General features: G+C 44.4%; 1 protein-coding gene across 4 annotated transcripts in view; it reads left to right on the top strand.

Annotated features, from left to right (window-relative positions):
* Positions 1–18965, top strand: part of TNS3 (tensin 3) — a 291409-nt gene that overhangs the window by 98595 nt on the left and 173849 nt on the right. For 3 of the 4 annotated variants that reach the window (XM_066631418.1, XM_066631417.1, XM_066631419.1), the window contains one exon: positions 5082–5119. In XM_066631418.1, the coding sequence (XP_066487515.1) occupies positions 5082–5119 (38 nt within the window). Of the gene's footprint in view, positions 1–4880; positions 4915–5081; positions 5120–18965 lie in introns of those variants that run through there. The other variant, XM_066631420.1, reaches the window with a different exon arrangement.

Here is an 18965-nt window from a genome sequence, read left to right as displayed (position 1 = left end):
TGCAGCCTCTATCTCTAGCTCCAGAAGGATCTCTCCAGACTGGCAGAATGGGCAGCAAAATGGCAGATGCGCTTCAATGTCAGTAAGTGTAAAGTCATGCACATTGGGGCAAAAAATCAAAACTTTAGATATAGGCTGATGGGTTCTGAGCTGTCTGTGACAGATCAGGAGAGAGATCTTGGGGTGGTGGTGGACAGGTCGATGAAAGTGTCGACCCAATGTGCGGCGGCAGTGAAGAAGGCCAATTCTATGCTTGGGATCATTAGGAAGGGTATTGAGAACAAAACGGTTAGTATTATAATGCCGTTGTACAAATCGATGGTAAGGCCACACCTGGAGTATTGTGTCCAGTTCTGGTCGCCGCATCTCAAAAAAGACATAGTGGAAATGGAAAAGGTGCAAAAGAGAGCGACTAAGATGATTACAGGGCTGGGGCACCTTCCTTATGAGGAAAGGCTACGGCGTTTGGGCCTCTTCAGCCTAGAAAAGAGACGCTTGAGGGGGGACATGATTGAGACATACAAAATTATGCAGGGGATGGACAGAGTGGATAGGGAGATGCTCTTTACACTCTCACATAATACCAGAACCAGGGGACATCCACTAAAATTGAGTGTTGGGCGGGTTAGGACAGACAAAAGAAAATATTTCTTTACTCAGCGCGTGGTCGGTCTGTGGAACTCCTTGCCACAGGATGTGGTGCTGGCGTCTAGCCTAGACGCCTTTAAAAGGGGATTGGACGAGTTTCTGGAGGAAAAATCCATTATGGGGTACAAGCGATGATGTGTATGCGCAACCTCCTGATTTTAGGAATGGGTTAAGTCAGAATGCCAGATGTAGGGGAGAGCACCAGGATGAGGTCTCTTGTTATCTGGTGTGCTCCCTGGGGCATTTGGTGGGCCGCTGTGAGATACAGGAAGCTGGACTAGATGGGCCTATGGCCTGATCCAGTGGGGCTGTTCTTATGTTCTTATGTTCTTATGTTCTATCTCAGGTGTCCAAACTTTTTGACAGGAGGGCCCACATCATCTCTTTTGACACTGTGTTGGGGGCCAGGGAAAAAGATTTACATGTAAAATGTGAATAAATTTACATAAACGAATACTCATGGAGGCATAAATTGATGCACTTGGGACAATCAGGGATGTGCTTTCAGCAAACATACGGACCAAACCATAAATGTGTGTGTGTGTGTGTGGGGGGGGGTAAAATAATGCCCAGAGAAAGTACAAAACACATGGAGACTGCTCATGTTGGGCAGTCGCAGGCCAGCACAGGCTCAAGTCTCTGGAGGGCCAGAGGCTCATTGGAAACTGGGGGCTCCCTGTGGGCCGGATTAGGAGTCCCCGAGGGCCACAAATGGCCCACTTGCCAGGGTTTGGGCACCCCTGCTCTATCTGGTTCCTCCCTTCACCCACTGTTGCCCCAGAATGCATCCTGGCATGTGCAGTATCTGTGCTGGGGGGGTCCCGAACGGAACTCCCATGGTTATAGGGGTATCCCTGTATAGTTAACGGCTTACAGAGATGACCCTTTTCCTGCCATTTTTTCCTAAATGCACCAGGTCCTAGAGAACTCCAGCTTTCAGTTAATGCACAGAAATGTGTCGAATCTTGCCCCTTCAAGGTGCCTATGAAGAAGGGTGGGGGAGGGATTTGGAGGAACATTCTAAAATGCTAAGACTGTAGTGAATGTAAGTAATGAACCTGCATATTGGACTGCAGGTTGCTTATTAGACCCTAACTGTGACTTAATAGATGGAGAGACCGATTCAGAGGATGTGCATCTGTTGAATGATTAGAGGGAGGGCACATGCATGCCACTCACTCCCTTCCATTATACTATTGTGCTCCACATATTCATGCGGGAGCAGAAATATTGATCTTCATATGAGCTTACTCATTACTTCATTGTATGAATGACAGTGGTTGGCTTCCCTCCTTTCAATAAGCTGCCTCTTGACTCATGCAGAATGAAAAGGGGGACGCAGGCTCCCTTGGGGGCTGGTAATTTTTAACTTTTACATGATTAAACATTCTCAAATACAAGAGTGAACTGTACATCCAGTTATAATTAAGGAAGTGTTCCTTGGCTGGTGATTGCTTAGAAAACAGTGAAGGAATGGTAGCAAATGGTAATATTGGTGCAAGAGCAGGAGTTTATTCTGGATGTTAGTTCAAAACAGATACCCCACAAAGGAAATAACCAAATACTCTTCTAGCTTGCCTGCAATTTTTAATGCCATCTCCTATTTCAGGATAAGCCCTTTATACTGTTCACCCCCCCCCCCCAGATATAGCATATTTCCAACTGGCTTTTGGAATGTTTTTACTTAGGGTTTCCATGGAAAAGCAGCTTCCTGTAAGACTTTTATATAAAAAGAAAGAATGGGGAAGGGGAGGATTGAACATTGTATTTCAAAAGATACGTTCTTGCTTCTGTGTTTTATGGTACCAAAGGGGTTAATCTCTACCTTCTGCTCATTGAATTCTCTACCACCCCCTCTATGTAGAAAGAACTATAGGGGTTGTGCCTGATATCCCCTTTCTGCAGTCCACATAGCAGACTTTGTTTTGTAGTATGTCAGTTTCATGTAGGCTAGATAGCACTATTAGCTACGATCGACAAATGGAACCTGCATGTACAGAAGCAGTATACCTTTGAATAACAAATTTTGGAGATAGAGATTTGAAAATGCATGCACTGTACCTGTGCCTGATCTAGAAAGGCCACTTTTCAGGGCCAGAACAAATATTCCTATTATCCAGTACCAGCCCAAGACCTCGTGGCTCCTGAAGTGGCATCACAAATGGTTGGTTGGCAACCTTCAGTCTCGAAAGACTATGGTATAAGCCTACAGCACCCGGTATTCCCAGGTGGTCTCCCATCCAAGTACTAACCAGGCCTGACCCTGCTTAGCTTCCGAGATCAGACAAGATCGGGCATGTGCAGGGCCACCCCCTTTATGTGGTGATGTGCCAGTTTATGATCCTCCGACAATCTAGCTTACTGCCCCCCTCCATACTTCTGCTTTGTCCCTCTTCCTTTTCCGATCCAGGGAGTTGGAGGATGAGGAGAAGCAGTGGAGGCAAGTGGCGGACAGAAGTGGGCATCCCTGCTAATCTGCTACCTGAGGTGGCTGCTTCAGTTTGCCTCATGAATGGGCCGGCCTTGTTGTTACAGGGATTTGATTTTTTCACATGGTTTTTATGATTGCCTCGTTGCAATTCCACAAGGATGTTTTCAGCCATGGTTTGGGTTGTGTGAGTGTGTGTGTGTGTTTTTCCCCATGTAGTTGAAAAGGTTCTGCCTCCCCCCCCCCCACAACTTGTTCAATGATTGCAGTCTTTTCCACCAGATTCAAGTGGCAGTTGTTACGTGTTAATGTGCAATGCATGTGTGATTCATAGTAGGTCTGGACAAATCCACAGGATGATTGACATAGGCAGGAGGGGGACTTGACTGAGATTTCCCATAAGTGAACAAATCAATTCTCTGAACTTTTTGTGAGCACTTTTGAATGGGAGAACAACCATGGAGCAAATCTGAAGTGAGTAAATCCCTCAAATAACTGAATGTTCATTCTGGCCCTTGCATTATAATAACATGTGCGGAAAAGCTCATATACCCACAATTCCATCCTTTAAGTGCTCTGTCTTCCAGGGTAATTGGTTAGGAATTCTGTGCTGGACATGTTGGGCTGTCACCAGTGACGTTCCTGGGGGGGGGGAATGGGAGCAAATGCCCTGGGTGCCACTCAGCAGGGGAAGGCATCACAACTTGCACCCTCTCACAAATGTGTTTTTTTTTTTGTGCAGTTTAGAACTGTGCCAAAAGTGATTGCGCTGCCACAGCCCGTCGGCACAGTTGCGCAGCAATCTGAGGGCCGCCCTTTTCTTCTCCCCTTTCTTTAAAGGAGAGGAGGGCAGCCCTCAGATCTGCAGAGAACCATGCCAACAGTGACTGCACTCCCATAGCCACTGTTGGCTCAATTCCAGATTGCGTTTGAGGGCTGCCCTTTTCTCCTCCCCTTTAAAGAAAGGTAGAAGAGGACAGCCCTCGGAACTGCTGGCTAGCCGTGCCTGCCTCCTCCGATTTTGGAGGAGGCAGGCTCTGCTTCTTGCTCCAGTGCTGCTGGCAGCACGAAAGGCTCTATTGGAGCTTTCCCATGCCACTAGAAGCGGTGCCTTGCAGTGGTGTGAAAAGAGCTTTCTCTTGCTGCCTCTAGCGGCACAAAAAGGCTTTGATGGAGCCTTTTGCGCCACTAGTAGTCACATGAAAGGCTCCATCGGAGTCTGGACTGCCTCCTTCCTCCTTCCTTTTTTTTTTAAAGGGAGAAAGGAGGAGCAGAAGTAACTGTGGTGTGTACTAATGTTATCATTTTTACCTGCTGTTGGTGCAACCTGCCTTTTGTGGAAATGAGTGTTCTTTTTATAAGGTCCGAACTGGGGCTTTTGATGATTGAGTCATCATTTCTTATCTAGAATAAGAATTGTTTGTAGACGGCTTACATTTTAACTGCTTAAGGAAACACATAGTCCTGGCTATTGTGAAAGCAATTTTAGTTTTGGATTGAGACACATGATTGTATTATTCATGGTCACTTGGGACTGGGGAGGGGGGAGAAACTTGTGACTCATTTTGGTCATTAGGAAAACTGAAAACCACAAATAGGTGGTGGTTAAGAACTGTAGGCAATGCATCGGAAACAAATTATATTATTGTCTTGACTATCTTATGTCGGTGTGCATTAGGACTTTTCTTAAAATCACAGGGTTGTGGTGAACTGCAGGCAATCGTAATAGTACTGTGGATGGTTCAGAATAATGCTACGTAAGAGAACAGTCAAAGAAAATGAGAGAGGATGCCTGAATATAGGGTCACAGAATACTAATATGATTCAGTACAGAAGAGGTAGGTAAGACTTTATTTTCTGTTCTTAGACAATGTGTGTGTATTTATTCAAGGCAATAAGGATTTTAGGCTTGACTGTAGAAGAGATTAAAGGAGGTTTTTTTTAGGGAGAGGGGAACATCTGCATTTCTTTGCTTAAACCCATTTTTTTCTGTCTCTTGCTTTAGTTTGCAGATATGCTTGCCACAAGAAATGTGAGGCAAAAGTAAGTACCTTCTGAATTCTTATTTGTAATACAGTGGTTAAAAATGATGGCTTAGATCTACAGAGCTATACAACATATGTGAACTCAAGAAACTGTCATTCACTTCCATGAAAATGCAACCGAGGGCACTTCTAATATGCAAGTCACATTTTTTTTGTTATTTTCAGTAAGTTGTACTTTTTAAAAGCCTCCTCAACTCAACTGGAAGAACCCATATAGGCAACCAGTGAGTGGCAGTGTACTTTTCATAACTCTTGCGTACATGGTTTGATGGGGATCTGCTGAAGACTATATTCATGTATGCCAATGACAAATGCAAATAACATTTTTGTCTTCAGCCTTTTTTTTCTGCCTTGTTTTCATTCTTGCACCCTTCTTATTTGCCATTTTCCCCCTCCAGTTGTACCTTGTTGTGTGTGTGCGTGGGGGATGATGACACCTGCTTTACGAATTGCAAAACATGCCTGTAGAAGGGTTTTATCATTTGTGATCATGTATGTGTTTTGGATGTTTTTACTATATGAAATTTGAATTGTTTTGGAGAATTTGGACAAGAGAAACTTGCAACTTCAGTGGCTTTCTCTTTTGTGTTATTTGAGCCCATAAACCATGGGGTGCCCAAACCCCGGCCCAGGGGCCATTTGCAGCCCTCAGGGACCCACCACTCTCCAGTGAGCCTCTGGCTCACTGGAGACTTGCTGGAGCCCGCGCTGGTTCGATGTGACTGCACTCACCTTGAGGCCAACTGCTCGACGTCTCTTGTGAGCTGTGGGTTGAGGGCTCTCTCCCCTGCTTGCTGTTTCATGTCTGTGAAGCAGCAGTGGCAGCAAGGAAAGGCCAGCCTTGTTTTGCACAAGATCTTTTACAGGCCTAGAGCTATCATGAGACCTTCATTCATTCGTACAAGTTCCAACTCTACTAATTCATTTATGTAAATTTATTCAAATTTTAAATGTAAATTAATTCTTTTTTTTCCTGGCCCCCAACATACTGTCAGAGAGATGATGTGGCCCTCCTGCCAAAAAGTTTGGACACCCCTGCCATAAACTATGACTAGAGTGCTGGTCATTGTCAGATATACTTTACTCTGTTGATCTATTCAATGTTCTTTACATTGGGATTTTCTCTTAATAGTGTTAGTGAGATAGGCTTTTGGCATGCAGGTAAGCAATATGTTGGTTCTTGTGGGTGGTAGGTGCACTGTCGCGTTTTGCATCAATCTTAATGTTGCAAGGTGGGAACTGGGAGACTGTTGATGTGAGTCTGTCTTTGGGTACAATGGAATGCCAGATGTTCAGAATGATCTGGTTTATTGGAATAAACAAACTGCCATAAAATAGGATATTTCTAGAGAGTTGAAAATATAAATGGGGAAATACTAATTGCTGCAAGATGAATCGGGAAATCAATTTGCAATTCCCCCAGCTGAAGTTTCAGAAGACTGGGCTGAGCCAATTGCACGTGTTCTGTGGCCTCTAATGTTTACAATTCAGTAAGGGATGCTTTCTTTTCTGAACAGCGGCATAGAGGTATCTTCATTGTTCAAGAAATAAAGCATAAGAACAGCCCCACTGGATCAGGCCATAGGCCCATCTAGTCCAGCTTCTTGTATCTCACAGCGGCCCACCAAATGCCCCAGGGAGCACACAAGATAACAAGAGACCTCATCCTGGTGCCCTCCCTTGCATCTGGCATTCTGACATAGCCCACCTCCAAAATCAGGAGGTTGCACACACACATCATGGCTTGTACCCCGGGATGGGGTGAAAGCATGAAACGGGATGGTCTGTTTTGTTTTATTGCTTCTGCTTTATAAATGTCCCCACATGGTGATGCTAACCATGTGGAGATTCTGTTGTTTGTAGGCTCAGGTTACGCAGTGGACCAAGCAGTACCACTTTTGCATAGCTGCTTAAAATGTCAAAAGAGCGTGATATGGTAAGACTTGGCTGACTACGTTAGTAGAACGTAGATATGAGTGGCTGTCGAAATGGTTAGAGCTGCCTTGAGGGTGCTTTTCAAATAACCTGCCCTGTGGCAAGTGGTCGTTTAAGACAAAGAACCCATGCTTTGCTGCTAATAAAAGTGCTTTGGGTTCTTTATGCATGGTGGTGGCAATGTCTGAGACTCCAATTAAAGTTGGCCTTGGATTTGTTGGCATAAGATGTTGACCCATCAGTCCCCTGTCAGGTGTTGGGTGCAGCTTTCAGACTTTTTGTCTTGTTTTTCTGCAGTTGGGGGAGTTTTGGACTTGAGGGGACACTCTTAAAGTTCACAGCATAAGCATCAAGGAGACTTTAAAAGCCCTGAGTTAGCCTGTAAGTGTTCTATGTATATATGGGAGCACTGAGGATCCATTTTCATTCTTGTACTATGGAAGACTTTTTGAGCACTTCAGTCAGAAACTTTCGTCCAGCGCTTTCCAGTCTTTACTAGTGCCGTGACTCACCTTTTCCTCTGCTGAGGGTCGCAACACTCCTGGTGATGTAGAGGAGGCTTCTTCTGGATTGCGCTGGGCAGGTGAACCACTCTATTGGCCTTTCCAGGCCTCGGAATGGCCTGCAGAAGTCTCTGAAAGCCCAGTTTTTGGAAGCAAACCAGAAGTTGTCTCTGAAAACCAGAAGTGGCTTTTGGAAGTTTCTGTGGGCCATTCTGAGGCCTGCGGAGGCCGGTAGAAGTGGGTTGCTGGTCTGTCGTGACTCAGAAGAAGCCCCCGGGACCACCCAAAGCCTCTGGAATGGCTCCTGTTCGGAGCCAGTTGGATGCAGTTGTGGGCCACAATTTAGGAAAGGTTGCTTTAGTCTATTTTGCAAGGTAGATGTGCAGTTTTAGATGTGAAATCAAATGGTAGTGCTTTAATATTTATCTTGCATTCATAAAACAGATTTCTGTAGTGAGAATGGTTGGCAACCTTCAGTCTCGAAAGACTATGGTATAAGCCTACAGCACCCGGTATTCCAAGGTGGTCTCCCATCCAAGTACTAACCAGGCCTGACCCTGCTTAGCTTCCAAGACCAGGCATATGCAGGGTAACAGTTGAATACTAACCATAAATGAATGGTTGCAAATAATCACAAACGGTAACCTTTAGCAATCTGCAACTTATTGAATGTGTTGTGCAAGTGGAGTAATTAATAACACAGAGGGGCTGTTTGTTGTTCATACTCCCCCCACCCCAAGTGTATGGTAAGATTTGCATAAGCCTGAGGCCCATTCCCATTTCTTTTCCCCCACTCCCTTCACTGTGGTTAGAAATTGCGCATCCACACCTGTGCATAGCGCACAAAACTGTGCACCTTCTTGAGATGGGAGGTGAGAAACTATGCGAGCCTGGGATCCAATCTCACGACATATAGAGATCGGAGGAGGGGAGAAATCTCATCCAAGCAGCTTTCGCATTATACTTAATTGAAACATTTTATTTGGGCAGACATCTGTACTGCTTCAAATGCTAAAATGTGTGAGTTTAAAAAAACACCCACAAAAAGTCTACATGGTATTTATCTAGTGATACAAATGTAGGAAGAAGGGCAATGGTTATCCCCCTGCATATATCATTGAAAGATTTCAGAGCTGCCAAGTTGCTATGTTCAACTCTGCCCTGAAGACTGAAGAAGGGGGCATTAATGAAAATTAAGAATCTACAAATTCAGAACAGATGTCAGGAAGCAGTTTTTCATCCGGACAGCAACAAATATGTAGATCAGTATCTTGGACAGGGTTGTTGAGACAAAAAGCAGTGCAACTAATACAGTCCTGGGGGAAATGAAGCCCTGAGTGAATTCAATAGCCTTTTAGAGCTAGTTGTATATCTCCTGTTGCTGAGTACTTGCTGCATCTTAAAGATGACTGTATCAAAGTACTTGGATAGTTTTCTGTAGGAAAGAAGGGCCAGAGACTGGTTTCAAAATTTTCCTTTTTACGGATCCTTTTTTATTGTGGTCTGTTAATGGCTCTGCATTAGTCTTTACGGTAGATGGTTCAATTGAAAATAGCTACATGCGCGTCTCTGTTCCTACATATGTAGCTAATTACCGTTCCTTAGGAAGGAACAATATCTAATACTTAAACCTCTATTCTTGCTTTTAAAAAAATTGTTCTTTTTAGTTGGCTTTGTTTTCCTTGAACCTGGTATTGTCTTGGGCCATTCTGTGTCTGTGATTGAGGCTTTTAGAATGCACAGCTGAAGTTAGAAAGTCTAGCTCTCCATTCTGAGTCACTCTCCCTAAACAGCATGTAGTCTGCTCAAGGCCCCTAAGGGAAATTTGTGTGGCCAATGGATTTTTGCTGGAAAATTGAAATGGGAATGCCCCGGGAAAGAGGTGCAGAAGTATACAATGTAAAATGTTGTTTGTGCAAGTTGCTGTACAACTAGAAGACTAGTCACAATGGCCTTGTCTCTATTAGTTTTCCAGTTCTCTTCATTCCAATGTGGTGAATCATGATGCTGATTTTTATTTTGGATTAGTAAAAAAAATGTTTTTGATCACTTCAGCTGTCGGGAAGACTTAGACAGGGTTTGTTCACCCCTGATGGATGATTTAACAGATGAATCAGTGGGTGGGTAGATGGATAGCATAATTGATCAGGTAATGGGCATTTCCTAGGAAAAGGGTTTGAGTTGAATACTTTTGTTTAATCATGAATCTACTCTATTCACAAAGCATAGGTTTGGCTAATGGGTCTGATTTTTATATCAAAAGAGTAGGGCCGGCTTTGAGCCAATGGGGCCAGTTGCTTCCGTCCTCCGCGCTAGGGTAATCTACTCCACTCACCCACCCACACACCAGCAGCAGCTCCCATTTTTTTCCATGGCTGGCTTTTTAAAGTGGATAACTTGAGACTCAAGTCTTTTCAAGTCATGAAAGGGCGACTCGGTGGTTCGGAAAGTGCCCCCGTTGTGACTCATTTTTGAGGTGAGTCTTGGCGGAGGGAGACTGGTGGCTTGACTTCAGTCCAGCTGTGCTGGATTTGTCTATCCCTGTCTCTTAGGTATATCAAAATTAAACTGCAAAAAAGCAGTGCACCAAGAGTGCTACAATTCCCTTTATCATACAGCATCATAATAACTGTAGCAATGTTAGTGACATACACAGAGAAATTTGTGGTTTTGCATTTGTGCCTAGTGCATAGGTTCCATCTCTTAATAACTGCAGAGTGGGCAGAGCCAGTGAATTAGAGAGAGGTATAGAAAGTATGCTTCTGAGGCATAACTGAAAATCACATGTGGTCTGAAACAGTGGATTGGTGAGGGGAGTGATGCCTTCCGTTCTTCCTCAGAGACTCCCCCGCTTATTTCAAGGCTTCATTTTTTGCAACTGCAAATCACTTAAATCGGAAAATACTTTCTGTATACATAAATTTATTTTAATTATGGGCAGCTCAATATAGGTTTCCTTCTGCCTTTTCTCTTTCTCTTTCAAGAAGCAGTCTAGACACCCCAGCAGCATACAGATTAAATCAAAGCTCTGGGATATGGTATTAATGACCTGAAATCCTCCTCCAGGCTCACTTCCTGCCCTGTTGCAAGTCGGTTTAGCAGAGCCAATGCCAGACCAAACAAATTTATTACCTCAGAATCCTTAGGTTTATTTTCCTTTCCTTAGAGATAGCTGAGATTTATAATGTGTCTCTGATGGCTCCTTCTTTTAAGAAACAAGCCAAACTATTCATTCTTTTTAAAAAGTAAAAAAAAACACACAAAACCAAAACTTAAAAAAAAACAACACCTCAGTGCCATGTCCAATATGATGTTTCTTTGTTCTCTTCAGGGCACACAATTTTGGAAGCTTCTTTTGGAGAAAGTTTGACTTGTACTTATTTTCCCCACCCTCGTGACTTGGTTGATGACTATGGGAGAGATGGTCACCCATTTGCATATTGCTTGTCTTCCCCACAGAGATTGTGTTCTGTTTTTACATATGAAGGATACATGCTTTCCAGAAAGGAGAAATGAAACCACCAAAGAGGGGAAAAAATATTATTGTTTAAAAATACTCTTTTTAAAAAAGGACAAATGAAACTGGGCAAAGAAATTGGGTGGGGAGAACACGGGGCTGTGATCGTTTTGTATAAGAGGATTGGGATAGTTACGATCACCAGTTCCTTGCTGTACTTATTACTGGGTATGGTTCATTTGGTTCCGTGCACTGCAAGTGGAAGTTTACTGACATAAAAGTTAGTGGAACAGAATTGATAGCAGGATTCAGGTTAGTGCTGGTGAAACCCTTTCTAGAGGAAGTTGTCCACAGTTGATTTTAGAGATACTGGCTGTTAGAAACTTATTGGTTGCAGTAAGATTATGAGTGTAAAGTTAGACGTATTAGCTTGAAATTCTTTGTTTAAAAAAGACACTGGCTTGGTTCCAACAAAAAGTATAATGTATTAGTCTAGCCCTTACGCTGTTTCTTCCGATCATTACAGAGAATGGCCTGCAGTTACCAGATCAAATTCTGCTGTAGCTCTGCAAGAGCTGCTTTCCCAAGACAATTTCCCGTGTCACTGTAGTCCCATTTAGAATTGCAGGACCATGTGGGAACTAGGTCTACTTGTGCACGCCCTTCTTGCAGGCTTGTGACTGGTCTGGGCAGGACTGTGAAATTGGACCCACTCACACAGTTATTTTCATACCATGACAGTGTGAGGAGAGGCCACAGTGAAGTAACTTACACACCACTGTGCTTAATGTATGCAGTTAGTTGTATCTCAGAAGCAGGTGTCGTCCTGGACTTGACCAGACTTCTTGTAATTCCATGCATGTGATTGTTAATCAACTTCTTGGAGGAAGTTGCTGTGGTTGGTCTGTGGAACTCCTTGCCGCAGGATGTGGTGATGGTGTCTGGCCTGGACGCCTTTAAAAGGGGATTGGACAAGTTTCTGGAGGAAAAATCCATTACTGGGTACAAGCCATGATGTGTATGCGCAACCTCCTGATTTTAGAGGTGGGCTATGTCAGAAGGCCAGATGCGAGGGAGGGCACCAGGATGAGGTCTCTTGTTATCTGGTGTGCTCCCTGGGGCATTTGGTGGGCCGCTGTGAGATACAGGAAGCTGGACTAGATGGGCCTATGGCCTGATCCAGTGGGGCTGTTCTTATGTTCTTAAGTGTTGTCCACTAAAATAAATGCATAGAGGGCCCTCAGTATTCATAGGGGATTTGTTCCAGGACTCCCTGTGGAGCCCAATCCTATGCATGTCTACTCTGAAGTAAGTCCCATAGTGGTCAATGGGGCTTACTCTCAAGAAAGTGTGGATAGGATCGCAGCCGGTGAGCCCAATCCTATGCATGTCTACTCTGAAGTAAGTCCCATAGTGGTCAGTGGAGCTTACTCTGTAGTCTACCTGCAATAACACCCCCCAAAAGTGAGATTTCCAGCCCTCCCCAGTGCCCAGTTTAAAGTTCTTCTATTTTAGGCACATCAGAATAAAGACCCACCTGGCCTCACAAGTGCAAAATAGAAAACTTTTCCCTTAACAGTTCAAGCCTCTTTTTTGTTCTTTTTAGGGGAGGGAGGCTGCCTTCTGGAGCAGCTCCATCAGATCAGAACCCTTCTGGTGTCCTCACATTCCCCTTTGCTTGGCCTGACCACCAGCCAAGGCATGTCTGCCTACTCGCGAATAAATACAACTTTGAGGCTGCTTTGCTTTCCATAAGGCTCCATAGACTGGGAGGGAGGCAGCTGGGAGGGAGGAACCTGCTTTTCCGGCGTTTTTGGGGCTGCACTCATTGGATGAGGACCATTCTAACGTCCTTGGAGCCTCTCAGCCTGCCTCGACTAAGGCAAGTTTGCCTACTCATGAGTAAACGCGGCCATGTGACTTCATTTCGGGCTCAGAATCGCAGCTGGGAGTGGGGAGCTTCTCGGGTTTTTTGGGGAGGCTGCTTTCATTGGTTCAGGACCATTCAGGTGTCGTTGGATTCCTCTCAGCTTGCCCTTTCCGTTGGACTATGGCACATAAGCCTACTCACGAGTAAATGCGCAATATGGCTCACTTTCACTTTCCATAGGGCTCCATGCATTTTTTCCTTCCGGTTTTTTGGCCATAACTTTTGAACAAAAGGAGCGATTTCAATTCCGTTTTTTGCACTGCACTCCGCTGGCCATTCCGCATCCAACGGTTTGTGGCATGACATGGTAGCTCCTAACCCTGTGATGCTAGCTCATCCTCCCCCCAGAGCGCGTCACCCCCCGGCGCGTCGCCTGGTGCGGCCCGCACCCTCCTAGCGACGCCAGTGGTCAGAGTTAACTTTTATGTTTGCCAGAAGATTTCATGCATTCTGAATTGCAGTAGTCAAAATCCAGATGTTTACAACACTTGGGTTTGTCCTTCTGTTATCCAAAAACAACACTGGCCTTTGGATTTTGTATGGTTGCCCTTAATAGAGAAGGGAAGTAATATGAGCCATCACTTATCTGCAAAATATTTTGCTCTACATTGGATTTAATGTCAGTGTAATGAACTGTTCCGTGAAAGAGCCTTCTGACTGACTACGAAGTGAGGGGTGTAGGGTGACATAAGAATATGAAATAGCTTTTAATGCACATAAAGCCTGCATTGTTTAAAAGTATACATGTGTCATGCTGAAGGTCATGCGTTGGGGCAGTTCGGTCCTCTGTTTACTTCTAGGCTTAAAAGCATTTAAAAGTAGACTATTGTTTTAAGATAAGAAATCACACTTCATCAGAGTGTTTTTTATTTTATCCCCCCAACTTTTTGGAGGGGGGGGCGGACAGAAGAAAGATATATTGTGTAAAGGTTGGGACTGAGTCATATCCATATACCATTTCAAGACTAATTTTCTGTTACTTAAGCAAACCAAATATAATAACTAGGAGAGGAAATAGAGATTAGGCTGTGGTCCTAGGTATGCTCATTTGAAGGTAATTTACACTGAAATCTGTGGGACTTGACATCTGTACCCGAGGATCTAGGGCAGTGGTTCTCAAACTGGTGGATAGTGACCCACCAGCCGGAGGACCACTACCCAATTCCTTTTAAGGAGTGGGGGCAGGGGGAAAGCAGCACGATCCCCAGGATTGTGCCACTGTGGGGGAAAAGGGGGCTTTTTAATCATCACTTACCTGCAGCTGGGATCTGTGGGGTGCAAGGAACCCTGCGGAGTCCTCTGCAGGGCTTCCCGTGGCTTGTAGAAAGTAAAAAAAAAAAAAAAGATCGCAACCCACTTCTCAGTTATGATCGTGAAATCAGAAGTGGGTCGCAATGGCTTTTCTTCCTTTCTACAAGCCGCGGGGAGCCCTCTAGAAGGCTCTGTGGGGCTCCCTGCACTCCCCTGGACCCCAGCAGCAGGTAAGTGACATTAAAAAAACCCCCTTTCCCCTGCAGCAGTGCAATCCTGAGGTTTGCATTGCTGCTTTCCACTGTGCCCGCAAAGACCCTGTTCTCGAACTCCTACGGAGTTTGAGGACCAGTGGTCTAGGGCGTCTTGTTGCTGCTTTAGTTTTTTTTTAAAATAGATGTTCTTGAAATAGCGATGGTGCCTCCGTATCCACGAGGGATCCGTTCTCGGACCCACAGATACCGAAATCAGCAGTTTTGCCCCCTTTTAAAACCTTTGTGCTCTTTAAAGGCAGAGCTGTGCTCTGGTTGCCTCCAGAGGGCTTTCTGAAGCCCACAGAGGCCGCTCCTCTGCGGGCTTCAGAATAGTTGAAAAGGGAACAAAACAAACAAAAAACAACCCCTACTAAGTGATGTTTTTAATGCTTTGTAAGGCATTGGGAGTCCTGGGGAAGCCCCGGATGCACATGGCCTCTGAGGGCTTCAGAAAGTTCTCTGTACATGATCAGCATAACTCTGGTTGCCTTTGGAGGGCTCAGGTAGTCATTGAGCCAGATTCGCAGATATAAAATCTGTGGATAAGCAGTCTCTACCCGTAAGGGATTTATCTGCCATCTAAGTCTATATTTTGCCCCTTTTAGTTTTAAAACATTTTGTTTGGATTTTGACCACTTGATATGTCTCTTCCTTAAATCTGTACACAGGCTTTCTGGCCACTTAAGTAACTACAGTACTGCAGTTCAAATTTTTGCCCTTAGCTTTGAAGCTTCTGGGACTTCATGCCACTGTCTCAATTTCCTGGTTCCTCCCTTTCAGCACTACTTGCTCTGCCACCCTCAGCTGCCTCAATCACTCCAGGCCAGTTCTCTCTTTCCAACCTCTTATTTCTGGGACTCCCTCTAGGAGCACAGACATGGTGTCACTTTTTCCCCCTCTGGATTTAAACTCCAATTTGAAACCTTCATGTGATACCTTTGGTTTAACCCTTAATCCAGTTTCCCAACTGAAACAAAGCATGAGTGCATATTCAGACTCCGTTCCTTTTATATCAGTGTTATGTACCAGGTTCAGGGGAGTAGTACCAGGATGCAGGTCTCTTGTTGTCTTGTGTGCTTCCAGAGGCATCTGGTGGGGCACTGTGAGCAGGGTAACCAGATACTGTATCTGGAGGACAGAGTCCCTATACGTTTAACCATTGTATAGAAGAGGGAATTTGGGCAGGTACAGCTCAACATGGAAGGGTTTAAAAAGCTGCACCTACCCAGATTCCCTCTACTATAGAGTGATTAAAGGTATAGGCACTCTGTCCTCCTTTGTATCTGGTCTTCCTGACTGTGAGATACAGGAAGCTGGGCTAGATGGGCCTTTGACCTGATCCAGGAGGGCTGTTATGTGTTTCTGCACCTCTTTCTCTATTGTCTGTCATAGTCATATACCTGTCATAGTTGTGTATGTCCTTCTATCATAAGCACGGGTTGGTCCTTTTTGCATATGCTCCTCTGTCAAGAGCCATGTACATTGGCGATGATGATATCTGTATACCACTTTTCTACAAAAAAAGTTCACAGTGGCTTACGTGGCAAAAGAAATTGAGACAGGGAGCCATTTTTTCCCCAAGAGACTTGCAGACACAAAGAAACATTATAAAAGAACCACTGGAAAAGTTACTGCACCTGGTTAAATTGAGACTGTTGCTTTTCCTCCAGTTAATTATAAGAGGAGTACCGCTTTAAAAAGTGCCTCTGTGCCCAGTTAGCAGGTATATTTGGTATTTATGAAATGCTTTTATTACGTTATTGTCACTTCAACCCTGGAAGGTAGGTTAGAATGAGAGAGAAAGCAGTCAGTGTAACGTCACTCACAGTGAAAGTCTATTCATGCCTACTCAGAAGTAAGCCGTATTGGGTTAATTGAGATTAACAGAAATGTGAACAGGCTTTCTGCCTCAATGAACTTTATGGCTGAATAGGGATTTGAACCCAGGTCTCCTTGGTTCTAGTCTGTAACTCTGTGTACAGTTGAACGCAAAGTGCTTTTTATCGGTTGTGTTCCTTAGTATAGAAACATAACACTGAAAAGAGCTGGGCCATCATAGAGAATCTGAAAAAAATACATAATTCATAAAGCAGTATTATTAACACATGATGATAATCTTCCTTGTAAAGACCCCTTAATCTGGTCCCTACAAAGTGTTTGTTTCTACAGATTTCAGGACTGTGGTCATGCGCACCAGTGAGGGTAGCTGTTTACTAAGGCAGGGGGGTATGTTGTGTTTTGGGTCCTGTTCAACAAATTACTGCACACAAAGAAAAATTGTAAATAGTTTCCAGCATAATCTGTGGGAAAATTTCTCTGCTGGTGCACAAGACAGTCAAAAGACACGGTGAATAATGACTTTGTTCTGAGCACAGTGTTATGAGAGGGAGTAGTTTGTTAGGCTGCTCTGTAACTCATTCAGTCACTTTAACAGAAGTCATGGCAGCAAAGCCTTTCGGCTCAGTTGCATTATCAGAGGTCTGACCCATGTCTGTTGACTGCATTGGAAATGACCCAACACTGTGCTCCAGGATATCAAAGGACTTTAACGCTAATAACAGTTGCTCTGTTGTGTTGTAAAAATGTCATGGATCAAGTACCACCTTTGTATTGCATTTCAAATTAAAAATGTATAACAGTAGGCTCTTTGCCTGAAACTTCCCTTTGGTGTCCTCTCTCTTATTCCTCCCCCCCCCCAGTTTGATATGAAAATTAGGAAGGGGGGTGGTCAACTAGATGCTTCCAGATGTTTTGTGATTCAACCTGGAGACCGGTTTCTGCTTCAGGCATTTGTGAAGAGTGGCTCCTTTGCACAGTAGGTCACCCAGTTCTCAGCATGATTGTTGTTCCCTTTTGGCACTGCCTTTTTTATTTTTGAAAAAGTATAAACAAAGTTCACAGTTGGAACAATTCATAAGATTTGTGGAGTCCGCAAAAATGTCGAGATGTGGTATTTTTTTTCACCATTGTTAATGTCAAAGCAGGCTTTCTGTAAATGAACATGCATCCATATATACTGTGTTGCATCTACCTGTTTCCCATGAGGCCAGCGTGATGAGATGTCATAACCACAAAAGAGGACAAGGCACCCCAAATGTAGAACATCAAAGAAAAATGTAGGACATGACGAAATAAAAACTAAAAACGCTTGCATATTAATTTCATGTGGTTAACTGAAAACGTAGGACATGACAAAATAAAAGCTAAAAACGCTTGTATATTAATTTCATGTGGTTAATTTAAACGTATTACTTATTATTAAATTTAAAACTATTACATATAATTTATTAATTATAAGAAGGCTATGCACTGCCTGCAGGTGCTTACTCACAGGGAAAAGGAGGACATTTAAGTTCTTTTCCAGGACACGAGACTAAAAAAGAGGACATATCCTGGAAAAAGGATTTCTGCATGGAACCAACACTGCAGGAGAGCCAGGGAGCAAAGCGAGCGGAGTGACCTGCCCTAAAGGGACCTCTGGCCTGAGACTTCCAGGGAATAGGCTATTTTCCCAAGCGCAATGTGCCCAAAATGGCAATGTCAAAGGGGCTGCCTCTGGGGATGCTCAAAGGATGAGGGCACTTCTTTCTTTCCCCAAAGACCAGCCCTTGGTGAGAAGGGAGTATGTGGAAGTGGGATTGAGAGTTAAGTTGGTGAGTACCCCTCCCCCAGTGTGGTGAGGGTATATACTGGGAGTACTTCACTGGCCTTTGAGTGTAGCCTACCTGCGCTCCTTTCTATCTTCTTTTATGCACCCTTCTGCTTTTACTCAATTATGCTCTTTATTTTGAAGAAAGCTAGCTAGAATGTATCTTCAAAAGTTGGGTCTAGGTAGGAAATGCCAGTGACAGGCAGGGAGGAGGTGTGATGATACTGGGAGGGTGGTATATTACTGGGGAAAGAGGGACAGTTATTTGCAAACTATCCCTGCTTTGTGGCTTTATTGGCAGCCCCTCCAGCCTGAAACTGGCTTGTGTTACTGAGACCTGGTTAGATGAGCTGTGGAGGTGACTCTTTCTCATCTCTTTCCACTGGGGAGATCGGTGTTATGCACTTCAGAGGCAGGGAGGCTTCTGGGACAGGGAGGAAGACTTGCGGTAGTCTATCATAGCTCCATTCGCCGACTTAGGTGCTCTACCCAGAGATTGTTGATAAATATCAGCGTCTTCTATATAGGAGCCTGTATCTGAGGCTAAGGAAGCAGAGCAGGACAGGATTCTGTTGGTGTACCACCCACCCTACTCTCTACCTCTCTGAGTGTATTGGGGTGGTTTCAGAAGTGATACAGGAGTCCTCAAGTACCTTGGTGTGGAGGGCTTCGGTGTGCATGCCAAGGCCCCCAGGAATGCTGTGGGTCAAGAGTTCTTGACTGCCATGACAACCATGGGCCTCTGGTGGGTAATAATGCAGGGCATACTCAGAACTTGGGGTTTTCTTGTAGGCAGTTAACTGGTGATCTGGTGGTGGTGGAGATCAGCATCACTCCTTTTTTCCTGGTCAAATGACTACCTAAT

The sequence above is a fragment of the Tiliqua scincoides genome, chromosome 5 (genome assembly GCF_035046505.1).
Source record: "Tiliqua scincoides isolate rTilSci1 chromosome 5, rTilSci1.hap2, whole genome shotgun sequence".
Classification (NCBI taxonomy): Eukaryota; Metazoa; Chordata; class Lepidosauria; order Squamata; family Scincidae; genus Tiliqua; species Tiliqua scincoides.
Note: the sequence above shows the minus strand (reverse complement) of the source record. Positions and strands in the feature narration are given on the sequence as shown.